At 58.1% G+C, this 13581-nt stretch overlaps 1 protein-coding gene and 1 long non-coding RNA gene across 2 annotated transcripts; one reads left to right on the plus strand and one right to left on the minus strand.

The window, feature by feature from the left end:
* Window positions 1–186: 186 nt before the first annotated feature.
* On the minus strand, window positions 187–1981 carry LOC139702735 (uncharacterized). The gene is made up of 2 exons (XR_011705325.1): window positions 1894–1981; window positions 187–1095 (listed from the first exon to the last, which is right to left on the minus strand). It is a non-coding gene; the product is annotated as an uncharacterized lncRNA (long non-coding RNA).
* On the plus strand, window positions 1501–9683 carry LOC114083579 (leukocyte immunoglobulin-like receptor subfamily B member 3). Its single transcript, XM_071604744.1, has 14 exons — window positions 1501–1560; window positions 1693–1995; window positions 2968–3021; window positions 3127–3165; window positions 3463–3533; window positions 4378–4458; window positions 4634–4669; window positions 4823–5107; window positions 5236–5538; window positions 6249–6546; window positions 7164–7219; window positions 7800–7907; window positions 8074–8120; window positions 9160–9683. Exons 3-14 carry the CDS (start codon window positions 3011–3013, stop codon window positions 9304–9306), a joined length of 1482 nt encoding a protein of 493 aa, XP_071460845.1. The 5' UTR covers window positions 1501–1560; window positions 1693–1995; window positions 2968–3010; the 3' UTR covers window positions 9307–9683.
* Window positions 9684–13581: the final 3898 nt, after the last annotated feature.

The raw sequence follows: 13581 nt of genomic DNA on the forward strand, positions 1-13581 counted from the left end.
TGAGCAATGGCCACGGTGTGAGACCTCACGCAGCTTCTCTCAAACCCCAGAGATGCCTGACCTGGCTCAAGCTTCTCTCCTGGTGCTGGGTGGGGTGCAGGCCTCCCCACTGCCCCTCCCCAGCCCTCCTTCATGTAACCGTCCATGGAGAAAGAGAAGGAGCAACCCACGCTGAGGCCTGTCCACTCTGGGAGACACCAAGGTCATGGTGAAGATTCTTCTCAGACTCATTGCCATGTTAAAGATGAACAAAAATTGATCATGGTTAGGGTGGACAATTTCCTGTGTTGGGATGTGACTCTGGTGTGACATGAGCACCACACTGAGCTCATGAACACACCCACAGCACCACAGCTACTGTTCTCGTTTTTCCTTTCCGTGGTGAGAACACTGAAGATCCACCCTCTGCAAATTACAAGTAGATGATATGGGTGTGTTCACAGCAGTCCCCAGGGCTGGGTTGGAGACTCATGAGATGACAAACGGGGTTCCCAGTGTGGTTCTGCAGGACGCAGGATTTCTGGAGGTCAGCGTTCCACTTGGTTCAGGTTCCCCTTGGTTCTCGAGGCGTGTCTTTGTCAGGGCTGGGGTGGACACCAGGGCCTCGACACGGGGAGCCGTCACCCAGCCCCACCCAGTGGGACAGCAGCTGGTCTCTGCTCTTCACACTGTATCTGCTGAGGGTTTGCTTGTTGTTGAGGCAGGACTCTTGTGCTGCCCACACTGGCCTCCTGGACTCAAGACGTCCCTGGGCTCCTGAGCCTCTGAGTAGCTGGGACCTCAGGAGCCCAAAGCCTCACTAGGCCCCACAGGGCTTTGAAGGGGGAGCGTCTCCCTCTCTGTGCTGTCCACGTCCTCCTCTGAGATAATGGACTGTGGGAGGAGTCGGCCACTGGGCACCAGAAGCAGCAGATTTGGTGGGAGGTGTAGTGCCCTCCACCCCTGTCACAAGGGCCCCACCCAGGACCATGCCTGCGCCCATGGCCTTCTGCAGAGGGTTCATCCCTCCAGGCTTAGGGAGCCCTCAGCACTGAGCAGAGTTCGACTTCCGCAGCATCTCCAGAGAGAAACAGGGGACGCACCACCATGAAGCACCTGTGACACGGAGAGAAATGGTTCAGGGCTGATGCAGACAAATAGGTACCATGGTCTCTGAGCTCTAGATGCACCTGAGTCTCTCTCAAAAATGACCCAGCAATTCAGCATCAAAACCTGAAAAGTGCTGTGAGTTAGAAGAGGATGTTTTACTCATTTCAATTATAGTAGGAGACGGAGGAGATGGAAGGAAACAGTGAACCCTTTATAGAGACCAGGAAGGCTCAGGGGCCCAGGGATTTAATTCCAGCGACTCCGGAGGCCGAGGCAGGAGGATGGCAAGCTCAAGGCGACTGGGGAACTGAGGAAACTCATGACTCAACATGAAAAGGGAAGAAGAAAACAAAACAAAACTGGGGCCGTAGCTCATGGGAGAGGCCTGCAGAGCACCCCCAGGGCCTGGGTCCCTTCCTCAGTGCCGCAGAGAAATAAGAAGAAACAATCCAAGATATCAGATAAATGGAGGTACTGAAAGGTGGCCAAGGGGGCGGGGGCTGGGCTCCGCGGGAGAGCGCTGGTCTCACACCTGCGAGGCGCTGGGTTCCATCCTCAGCACCACATATAAATAAATAAAATAGAGTTATTAACTCAAAAAAGGTCAGGAAGGCAGAGTCAGCAGAGCTGCCACCAGGGAGGCTCAGGGGCAATCTCCCTGAGGGCGGAGAAGGCAAAGGTCAGGAAACAGTGGCCACCTGGGACACCAGGACCTGGAAGGCAGGTCAAGGGCACCCCCTCTGCTGACCTGGAGTTCCTGACAGGGACACAGCAGCAGGAGCACAGAACACGCTTGTGACTTACTTGTGATCAACAGGAGACCCTCATCACTCTGGGACTGTGGCATGGAATCCATTGCACCCCACAGGCCCCAACAAAGGCAGTGAGATGCAGCAATGTCTCGAGGTTTGTGCGCGGCCACGACAGGCCTGCAGTGTGACATGGGGTGGTCAGCAGGAGGTGGAGCTGCACCCAGGTCTCATCTGCAGCTGCCCACCCCTGGCCCCTTGCTGGGGTGAGGAGCTGGTCACCTTGCTGTGGGGAGGAGGCAGCAACCCTGCAGGGTGTGAAGGTCCTGTGACCACATCCTGCTCATTGCTCAGCTCCTGCATCCTGGCCCCAGTGTGGCCCCAATTCACCCACCTCCTGTCCCTGCTGTGCCCTGGAAGGGGAGGCAGCAGAGGACATGGTGGAAAGTCCCCCCTGAAGACATTGGGCCTCCAGAGCCCAGGCTGGAGGAGGGAGCCCTGGGAAGCTGAGGTCATGCCCTGAGGAGCCCAGGGTGACCTGCCACGGCCAACACTAGGGACAGGCACAGCCCTGCAGGGGGAGTCCACATGGGGATGGTTCATCTCTGTGTGATTTTCCCACAACGATTCCCTCTGGGCCACATGATCTAGGGACACACGAGGATCCTCCGAGGCCCAGGTTGTGGTTCTGGCCAACACAAGTGCTTTCCCAGGGAACTGCTCAGCCCCAGGAGGTGGACGACCTTCCTGCTCTGGCCAGAATCTCCGCCCCTTCCCAGGGCAGCAGCAAACAGCACTTGGAGTGTGGGTGGACCTGGGCTAGACGTCCTCGTCCCTTCCTGGCTCCCTGATGGCACAGAGGTGCCCACTGCTCCTGGACCTGGGGGTGCATCTTGGAATAGAGAGAGTGGCTGGGGGGGAGGGCTGGGGACTCAGGAGCCAGCACACGCTGCAGGCCACTGTGGTCCCCTCACACAGCCACCAGCACAGGTGCTCAGGGGTGTGCTGTGACAGACGCAGCAGGCCTCCAGGATGGCCACCAAGCTGACTCCCTCAGTGGACATGGGGCAGCTGGTCTCCCTGGCACTGTCCTCTGTGCTAACTGTCACTGGTGTTCCATCAAACCCAGGTCCAAAGGGGCCAGGACGGGGTCATGAGAGCTGATGGGGTGAATGGTGCAGAGGTGAGGTCCACTTCCCCAGGCTGACCTGTGGGGTGTTGAGGACCATGGTGGACACCAGGACCCCTGCCCATTCCTTAACTGAGTGCCAACCCTACTGCTCCTCAGGTCCAGGGTTGCTGACCAGCAGAAGGAAACTGTCTACAGGTGATATGGCAGGATGGGGCCAAGGACTAGATAGGAGAAGGGGATTGGCCTGGGGCCTCTGGAGTAAGTTGTTGGGATCTAGGGGGGAGGGCTGAGCAACCTCAGGCACACCCCTGCCCCATTCTGGTCTTGATGGAGGACCAGGGGAACATGCTAAGGGCCTGGCTCCCCCTTCACCCCACACATCTGCCTTGAAGACCCAGAGCCCAGGGAGGACCCCGTGAAGGACAGGAGGTGACATCTGCAGCCCTCACCTCAGCTGCCACCCTAGTCCTGTGGCCTCCTTCCCCTGTGCAGTCTCACCCTCAGCCGTCCCCTCCCTGCTGTCCGGACCCTGCAGCCAGGACACACAGGAAGTGATGAGCCAAGTAGAGCTCCCGAGGCCCCACAGGAGGGTCCCCCCCACCTGGCACAGTGTGGAGCATCCAGTTTAGGCTGAAGAGCATTTTTCTACAAGGACAGCCAGGCTCAGGGGTGGTGACGCCCACCTCAGCTCTCAGCCAGGCCGCTCTGTTGTTGGTGGGACAGGCTGGAGCATGGACCCCAGAGCAGATGGGACGCCTCTTCCCCCACACCCCAGAACAGAGCATTTCACGTGCAGCACGGGGACCTGGTGCAGGGAGGAGGGCTCGCTCCTTTCAGCTGCTGTGTCAGTCAGCTCTGCGCTACTGCAACAAAACACCAGAGACCATCAACTTAAATAGACCAGAGCTGCTGAGGGAGGGGTTTGCTCCTGCACAGGCTGCGCCATGGTGGGCTGCACTGGGAAATAGCCCTGAAGCCCATCAGCTGATCCAGCTCCCAGAGGGCAGGGTGCAGGCCTCCACCTTGCTGGACCTCTGGAGCCTGGCACCCACCTTCTCAGTAGCTGGGCATGTTTCTCCTGGTTTAGGAGTGACCCCCACATTCCCTTCCTGGATCCTCTGAGGACTTAATCCTGGGTTGGAGTCAGCCTGTGTGGGGCCGACTCAGGTGGGGCCTGGGCCCTGACCTGGCCGGGCAGCATTCAGGTCAGTCATGAGGGCCTCAGGGTCAGGGGGGACCTCAGATCTGTGCTCAGATGTTCCCAAGGGGCGGAAAGCCCTCAACCCTGCCTTTAGGAAACCAGAGATGGGCCAAGAGGGGCCGTCCCCATCTGGTGGGAGCACACCTATGGGGACCAGAGGTCAGCAGCAGCCCCTGCTTACCACTTCCGTGCTGTCTGACCTGCAGGGCCTGCACTCTCCTCTCTGGACGCTGGAGTCTTCAGAGCAGGCGGCATGAGGTCCACCCTGCCTGTCCTCCTGTGCCTCGGTCAGTGTTGGTGGAGGGAGGGACACAGGCTGGGTGGGGAGGGTCCCAGGTGCCGGTTCACAGAGAGCCCTCAGTTCTTAGTCTCATATGGTACCAAATGGCTGCTGTGAGCACAAGGAACAATAATCCTCCCCAACACCCAGATGCCAGCTCCTCACGGGGACCTCTCTTCCAGGGCTGAGTCTGCAAGAGCGTCCCCGGGGGTCTTCAGGTGAGTGCCCTGCTAGCCGCCCACGTCCTGCCCAGGCTCAGCCCTGGGGTCTCAGGAGAGAAGGGAGCAGCCTGGGCCGAGGGTGGTGACAAGGTAGGGCAGTGGGACCTGGGGTAGGGACAGGCCAGGACCCAGCCTCTGGTTTTCTTGCAGGGACCCTCCCTAAGCCCATTCTGTGGGCAGAACCAGGCCCTGTCATTCCCCGTGGAAGGTCAGTGACCCTCTGGTGTCAGGGATCACTGGACGCCCAAAAGTACTGTCTCATTATGGAAAGGACGTGGAGGGCCACATGCAGAAGACCCTTACAGGGTCCAGGGAACAGGGCCATGTTCCCCATCCCCACCATGACTGCGCAGGATGCAGGAGAGTATCAATGCTACTATCAGAGCCCTGCTGGCTCACTACAACGCAGTGAACGCCTAGAGCTGGTGGTGACAGGTGAGTGGACACTCAGGGGTCCCGGCCCCTGCTCTGCCTCAGGAAAGGGGTCTGCCCCCAGGTGTCCGTCTCACAGCCCATTAATGGGGGAGGAGGGAGCCATGAACACCTGCCTCCTTCTCTCCTAGGATTCTACAGCAAACCCAGCCTCTCAGCCCTGCCCAGCCCTGTGGTGACCTCAGGAGGGAAGGTGACCCTCCAGTGTGGCTCATGGAAGGAGTTTGATGGCTTTATTTTGGCGAAGGAAGGAGAACACAACCTCACCTGGACCCTGGACTCACAGCAAAAACCCAGTGGGCAGTTCCAGGCCGAGTTTTCTGTGGACTCCGTGACACCCAGCCACAGGTGGACATTCGCATGTTATGGCTATTATAGGAGCAAACCCCAGGTGTGGTCAATTCCCAGTGACCCCCTAAACCTCCTGGTCTCAGGTAAGGAATTCCCATCTTTCATTCCAATATTTGGTGAGGCTGCGACCTTGTGGGCAGAGACTCAGGGTGTGAGAGTGTGACCTGCAGGCAGGACGGGGAGGCAGGGGTTTGGCAGGGTCCAGCCCTCAGCCCAGGCTCCTCTTCCTCTAGGGGTGTCCAGGAAGCCCTCCCTTCTGTCCAGCATTGCCCTGTCCTGCCCCTGGAGAGAACCTGGCCCTCAGTGTCACACTGACATTGGCTATGACCGATATGCTCTATCCCAGAAGGGGCACAGGACCTCCCCCAGTGCCATGCCCAGCAGCCCCAGGCTGGGCTTCTCAGGGTGACTTCCTGCTGGGCCCTGTGAGCAGCCCACACAGGGGTTGTTTCAGATGCTACGGTGGACACAGCCTCTCCTCTGAGTGGTCAGCCCCCAGTGACCCCCTTAACATTGTGGTCACATGTGAGGATCCCAGGGGTGCAGTCAGGGACCCAGACTCTGCACAGCCCTGTTGGGGAGCCCCAGGAGGTGATGGCCAGGGTGAGGTGACAAGTCTCAGTAGGGAGAGAGACAGGGAGGGGCAGAGAGGACAGGGACAGGGGGACACAGGGACAGGAAGAATCAGAGACAATGAGACAGACAGAGAGCACAGGGTCCTCAGAGAGAGGCCCTGGGGAGGTCTCAGCTCAGAACAAGCTGGGGCCACCCTCACCCTCCTTCCTCTCTCTAGGACAGCCCCCTGTCACACCCTCCCTCTCAGTGCAGCCTGGTCCCACAGTGTCCTCAGGGGAGAACGTGACCCTGCTGTGTCAGTCACAGATCAAGATGGACACTTTCCTCCTGTGCAAGGAGGGGGCAGCTGATCCCCCCCTGCGTCTGAGAGCAGAGTACCGAGCCCCATGGTACCAGGCAGAGTTCTCCATGAGAGCTGTGACCTCAGCCCTCGGGGGGACCTACAGGTGCTATGGCTCTCACAGCTCATCCCCCTACCTGCTGTCACGGCCCAGTGCCCCCCTGGACCTGGTGGTCTCAGGGGAGTGACCTGACCCCATCCTCTGTGAGCTCAAGGATTCCCTCAGGGCCCTGCCCAGGACAGCTCTGGGTGGGATGGGAGTGAGGGGCCCTAGGGAGGGTCGGCCAGTGGGACTCACCCCTCAGAGAGGAGGGGCCAACGGGGTCCTCCAGCCTGTGCACCCACCCATCCCTGGAATCAGGAAGGTGCAGGTGGGCACAGGAGGGTCCTGGGGAGGCCAGGCAGGTGTAGGAGGATGGGCAGAGACAGTCCCCAGCGGCAGGCTGCACCCCTCACCCTCCTGTTGTCCCCATTCCCAGGACCCTCTGGGGGACCCAGCTCACCACCCTCAGGACCCAGGTCACCAGCTGGTGAGTCTCAGGGGCCTCTGTGCAGACAGTGTCCTGCATTCTTGGGCAACCAAGAATCACTCTGAGCTACAAAGTCCAGTTACAAACTCAGCTAAACTGTGTCCAGGGCACTGCAGAGAATGGTCAGGGATCTCAGGTCCTGGGGCTCAGGGCTGGGAGGCATGAGGGTGAGGTCCAGGCAGAGGTGACTCTGGGCCCAGCCTGGGGAGGAGCAGCCAGCTGAAGTGGGGGGCAGGCAACCCAGCCCTCACCTCCCACCCACCCCAGGAGGCCCTGAGGACCAGCCCCTCACCCCCACGGACCCAGGACCCCAGAGTGGTGAGTGAGGGGCTCTGGTGGGAGGTGGGTCCAGGGCAGGGCTGAGCTGAGGGGGAGCAGCCCCCTCTGGAGATGCTGACGGGGACCAGCCCCTCCCCTCTGGGCCTCAGTTTCTCCCAGGGCAGAGGAGAGGCCTGGCCCTGACCTTCAAGTGCCTCTCAGGGCTGACCTTGGCTGTGCCCTGCTGGGAGAGGGGCCTCCAGGGAAGCCTCCAGGACCTGAATCTGCAGGGCTCTGTCCCCTGTGTGCAGTGACAGTGACACTGAGCAGGGGAGGGGCTCAGGGCCATCGGGGTGTCAGGCTCTTTCCCTCCAGCTCAGGGCTGAGCTCTGGTGGAGAGAAGGAGACTGGGAGTCAGACTCCCCCAGTTCAGGCCCCTGCTCTGCTGCTTCCTGCTGGGTGACTGGGCAGGGGACCCCCCTCTGAGCCTCAGTTTCCTCATCTGTGCATGGGGAGTGGGTGGCAGTGCCATGATGCCTGAGTGACAGGGCTGGAGGTGGCAGGTGGAAAGACCAGCAGGGCTGGCACACAGTAGGTGCTCAGGTAAGCAGCGTGGCTCCTCGTTCACACCTGTGCCCAGGACTGGGAAGGAGTCTGAAGATTCTGGTGGGGGTCTCAGTTCCCCTCCTCCTGCTGCTCCTCCTCCTCCTCCAGGGACACCAGTGTCGGGGACAATGCAGGAAGGCAGGTGAGTGGGGAGGGGGAGACGTGGTGGCGTCCCAGGGGAATTAGCCAGTTGTGCTCAGGGCACACAGATGGGAGCCCTGGTTGTCACCCTGAGCAGCAGGACCACCCAGGAGACCCAGCAAGAGCCCGTGGTGGCCTCACAGGTCTGCCTTCTTCTCGTCACACAGGGCTCAGCACTGCTGTCACCTCCCCAGAGGCCACCCAAGGCCACCAGGTGACCCGCCCTCTCCCCCGCCCTCCTCTCTCTGCCCGCTGCCCTCCTCTCTCCTCCCAACTGATAGTGCTGAGGGCTCTGGTCGGCCTCCTGCCCTGAGGCCTGGGCGCTGGCCTCTCTCCTCTGCCTCCTCCCCTGCTGAGCTCGCTGCCCCTGCTCCTGAGTAGGAGGTGGACCTGGCCACAGCCCTGCCCTGCACTGGCCCCCTCCCAGCCACACAGATGGCCGACTCCTGGGGGTTTGCTGTTGGCAAGGCTCTACTGGGGGCTGGGGACAGCAGCAGCAAACACAGCCTGGTGCTCAGACACAGGACAGCCCCAGGACAGACAGACGGGGCAGAGGCAGACAGGCGTGGGGAGACCAGGCAGGGCGACGGCTGTGAACCCAGGACAGAGCCAGGTGGGCGGAGGGCCATGGGCAGGAGCAGGAGGGGTAACTGGACAGTCAAGGAGGGTTCCCTGGGGAGGACCCTGGACAGAGCCCTCACCACAGGGACAGGCCTGAGAGCATCTCAGGAAGAGGGTCCTGCCAAGGGAGCAGCAGTGTGAGGCCCGTGGGCACAGGCTGACCTGTCCAGCAGGCACGAGTCCAGGTGGCTGCAGGTGATGCATGAGGAGCAGGTGTGACAGGTGGCAGGGGCAGAGGTGGGCAGGGCTCGGTCCTGCAGGTGCCTCTGCTCTGGCAGAGCCTGAGAAGCCCCTGGAAGTTCTGCTGGGCATGGAGAGCTGACTGCTGGCTGCAGGTCCCTCCAGCTCCCTGTGGGAGGTGAGGGGCACAGCCAGAGTGGACTCAGGAGCTGCCTGCTTCTGTCCCCTCCACAGAGCCCTGCAGATGAAGACCCCTGGGCAGTCACCTGTGCCCAGAATCAGGGCCATCGTGGAGTGTCCACTTAATCCCCTGAGTCACGGCCATTCCTGGTCATGAAGGACACATCAGAGGGAGAGGACAGCCTGCAGGGCTGCCATGTGGGTCCTGTCCCCTCCAGGGCCCAGGCTCCCAGGCTCCAGCCTCACCTGTCACCACTCTGCCCTCACTCCAGGTGGCTGCATCTGAATCCTCCCAAGTTGTGACCTACGCCCTGCTGAAGGACCTCAAGCTCAGAGAGGGGACAGCCACTCCTCCTTCCTCCCAAGAAGGGAAATCTCCTGCTCTGCGCAGTGACTACGCCACCCTGGCCTTCCACTAGCCCAGGACACCACTCAGATCCCACGCTGCAAGGACAGGGACACGGGGACACCAGCAGGCACTAGACAGCCCATGGACATGCAGCTGGGTGTCACGGCCAGCCTGGGGCCTGACATGCATGGCCAGGAGCATCTGCGACCTGCTGGAAGTCACCTGATTCCCAGTCACAATAACTGGTACCCAACCACGTGCCACGTTTGGCCATTTTATTCTCCTAGTCACCAACAGGCAAGGGGAGGTGTCACAAGGCAAGTGAGCAAGTGTGTGATGGGAAAGTGCATCCCGCTGATGACACACAGAAATGAAGTGACTTTGATCAAAGGAAACTTACAATAAAGTTCAAAATGTGCTGGGGTGACCCTGGGGAGTCCCATGTCACCTGCCTTCCTGCTGATTTTCACATCCGGCTGGGACCCCTCTGTGCAGCAGCATGACCTGGGCTGAGTGGCAGCCTGCAGGGGTCCCCTGCCCACCTCAGGAAAGGGTCTGTGGAAAGGGAGCAGCAGACCTGGAGCCACCCAGGAGCCCAGTGGGAGCAGAGCCTGGGGACCTAGAGACAGAGGAACAGAGGGAGGGACAGGGAGGGGCAGGGGGTGGGCGAGGGGCACCGACACCCAGGGGCATGGAGATTTGGAGGGGAAAGACAGACGGCAGGGGGTCCTCACTCACCCAGCTCCCAGGGAGGGGACAGGGAGTCCCCAGCTCACACCTCCTTGTCCTCAGGGTCCTCAGAGAACCCCCCTCCAGGTGCTCCCACTGCCCTGTCCTCCTCCTCCTCCTCCTCCTCCTCCTCCTCCTCCTCTTCTCCTCTTCTCCTCTTCCTCCTCTTCTACACCTCCTCCTCCTCATCTTCCTCCCCATTCCCTTCTTTTCTCCCTCCTCTCCCTCCTCTGTCCTCCTCCTCCGTCCTCCTCCTCCTCTTCTCCTCTTCCCTTTCTCCTCCTCCTCTTCTTCCTCTTTTCCTGTCAGTATTCACCTTCTCCTCCTCTCCCTCTCTGTCCTTCCTCCTCCTCCTCTTCCTCTATTTTGCTCCTTCTTCCTGTTCTCCACTTCCTCCTTCATACCCTCCTCCTCCTCCTCCTCCTCCTCCTCCTCCTCTTCTCCTCCTCCTCATCCTTTTTTTAGGTCTCTCCTCCTTCCTTCCCCTCCCCCTTCTAACCTCCCTTCCCCTCCTCCATTTCCTCCTCTTTCACTTCTTCTCCTCGTTCCCTCCCCTCAGGATCCCTCTCCTCCCCTTACCTCCCTCCTACTTTTCCGACTCTCCCTCCTCCTCTTCTCTCTCCTCCTCCTTCCTCCCCTCCCCTCCTCCTCCTCCACCTCCTCTCTAATGCCCTCCTCCTTCCTTCTCCTCCTCTTTTCCTCTTCCCCTCTTTCCCTCCTTCTCTCCTCTTCCTCCTCCCTCTCCTCCTCCTTCCTCCCCTCCCTCCTCCATTGCCTCCTTCCCCTTATTCTCTGTCCCTCCTCCTTCCCTCCTCCCCCTGTCCTCCTCCTCCCCTTAACTCCCCTCCCCCTCCCCCTTCCCTTCCCTTCCTCTCCCCCCTCCCCTCCTCCTCCTCCCTGCCACTACTGTGTGCTATAATTATTATTCCTCTTCCCCTTCTTCTTTACCTTCTCTTGACTTACTGATGGTTCCCTTTATTCTCTAACTTTTCTTTTTTTTTTAATTTTTATTATTAGTTGTTCAAAACATGACAAAGCTCTTCACATCATATTTCATACATCTGATTCCAGTGGGTTATGAACTCCCATTTTTACCCCGAATACACATTGCAGAATCACATCGGTTACACATCCACGTTTTTACATACTGCCATACTAGTGTCTGTGGTATTCTGCTGCCCTTCCTATCCTCTACTATCCCCCCTCCCCTCCCCTCCCCTCCCATCTTCTCTCTCTACCCCATCTACTGTAATTCATTTCTCCCCCTTGTTTTTTTCCCTTTCCCTTCACTTCCTCTTATATGTAAATTTGTATAACAATGAGGATCTCTAAATTTTCTACTGGTCTTTCTGATACTACATTTTTACTTACTATGTCCATGAATTAAGTGCCTAAAATCACGCAAACTTAATTTTTCATTTATTAACAAATAAATGTAGGGATCCTACAAGAAAACCTCAAAGTTGGAGTCCTTAGAACACAAGGCCATACACCCCTGTGTCCTAACCTCCCAGGGTTATTTCTCTTGATGTACCACATTCACACTTAGCAGGAATCATTTTCAAAAAGCAGATATAAAAGAATGTTCTAAGTCTGTTTGACTCTTATATTTTCCCGGGTTCAGTCTTGGTCTCGGCCCAGGATCAAGAAACTCTCTTCCCCTGTCCCAGGCCCCAGCCTCCTTCTTGGTGGTCGGCCTGTTACACCTCTTAGTCTCCAGAATGAGCATATGCAGACTGTTCTTAAGACTAAAGTCAAGAATTTCAGCACTTGTGATGGTTTACATGTGACTTGTCCCCAGAAGCTCACGTAGGACACAATGCAAGAGCTTTCAGAGGTGACATGATCAGGGGAGGAGTCCTGTGGCACCTGGTAACTTGATCCCAGGCTTAATGCCCTGATTGGTAACTGGGCAATAACTGTGGGCAGGTTGGTGCAGCTGGAGGAGGGGTCCCTGGGGCTGTCCTGTGGGTTTCTGTCTGGTCCCTGGTGGGCAGACGCTGTGTCTGCTGCTTTGTTGCTGCGTCCTGAGCTGCCTTCCTGCCCCAGGCCCTTCTGCCATGATGCCCTCCTCCTCTGGGGCCCAGAGCAGTGGGGTTGGCCACTGGGAACTGAGGCCTCGGACACTGTGAGCCAAATAGTCTTCTCCTCCTCTAATTGTTCTTGTCAGGTCTTTGTCACAGTGATGCAAAAGGTGACTTAAACAGCCACCTTAAAAACAGAGAGACAGAGAGCAAGGGGGAGAAAGGGGGGGGAGAGTGGGAGGGAGGGAGGGGGAGAGAGGGAGACAGAGAGAGGGAGAGGGGGGAGGGAAAGACAGGGAGAGAGAGGGAGGGAGAGGGAGGGAGGGAGAGAGAAAAGGAGAGGGAGGGACACAGAGAGAGAGGGAGAAAGAGAGGGGGGGAGAGAGAGAGAGGGAGAAGGAGGGAGGGGGAGGGAGGGAGAGAGAGGAAGAAATGATTCTTCTGACCCATCAGACAATGTCAGAGGAATCTGAGTGACCAGATGTTTCCTCCTGGGTCTTGGTTAGCCCTTTGCAATTCCAATACCCAGGAGACTCTGTGGTGGTCAAGGACTGGTCAGTAGAATCCTAGGGATGGAAGTGTTTCACGTTCATCTCGCCACAAACAATATGGAATTAAAATATTCATAAGCCAATGTGTTAGAGTAATTTTTGTTAGTTGTTTATTTATGAAAATAGAAACAAGCTTATCTCCATGAAGTTCATACCATAGCTGAGCACCTGCTGTGACACACACACACACACACACACACACACACGTTAAAGAAGAGTGATGACAAGGTCATGGAGAGATCTACCCAGGACAGTGCTGTGAACACTCACAAAAGCTACTACTTTTCATTCCATGGCGTGTGCAGGACAGGGATCCTCAGTTCATTTCATTGGTGACATTTGCTCAGCAGTTGTGTAGTGAGTGGGTGAACCGGCCAGGGACAGCATGGCTCTCAGCCCTTCCTGGAGGCCGTGCTTTGCCTGCACTTGAGGGTCCACTGGGGCCTGGACCATCTCTGACACGGGAGGGAGGGTGAGAAGTGCTGTGGGTCCTGAATGTGCGACCAACCTCCAGACGCACAGACAGCAAAGCCACAGCTCTGGGCTGGACAGTGGCCTGTGGAAATCCCTGCAGGCCCAGGCAACAGCAGGAAAGAAATGGACAAATTGGGTTTCATGAAAACTTTCAGATTTTGTGCAGAGGAGACAACATCGTCACTGGGCACAGTGGCACACCCCTGTGATCCCAGCTCCTTGGAGAGCTGAGGCTGGAGGATCACAGTTGGAGGCCAGCTGAGCACATTTGGGAGGTCCTGCCTCTCAATTTAGAAAATTTATGTATCAATTCATGCGTACCTACTTCAAATACATGTGATATGATGAGCTGAAGTATGGATCTCTTATAGGGAATCCCTCAATGCTGACTTTAGAGCTGTTTGTAGTGAACCATGCCAAGGTGAAGAAAATTCTCATTGACCCTTGGTTGGGTCTCCTGGGATTCGGGCCTTTACAAGATGTCCATCACTTGGAGGCTTTGAATGCGCCCAGAGGTGCTGGGGCTCAGGAGCCATGGCCCTGGTTGCTGTGGACCTTCCCCAGCGG

This window comes from Marmota flaviventris, chromosome 18 (genome assembly GCF_047511675.1).
Source record: "Marmota flaviventris isolate mMarFla1 chromosome 18, mMarFla1.hap1, whole genome shotgun sequence".
Classification (NCBI taxonomy): Eukaryota; Metazoa; Chordata; class Mammalia; order Rodentia; family Sciuridae; genus Marmota; species Marmota flaviventris.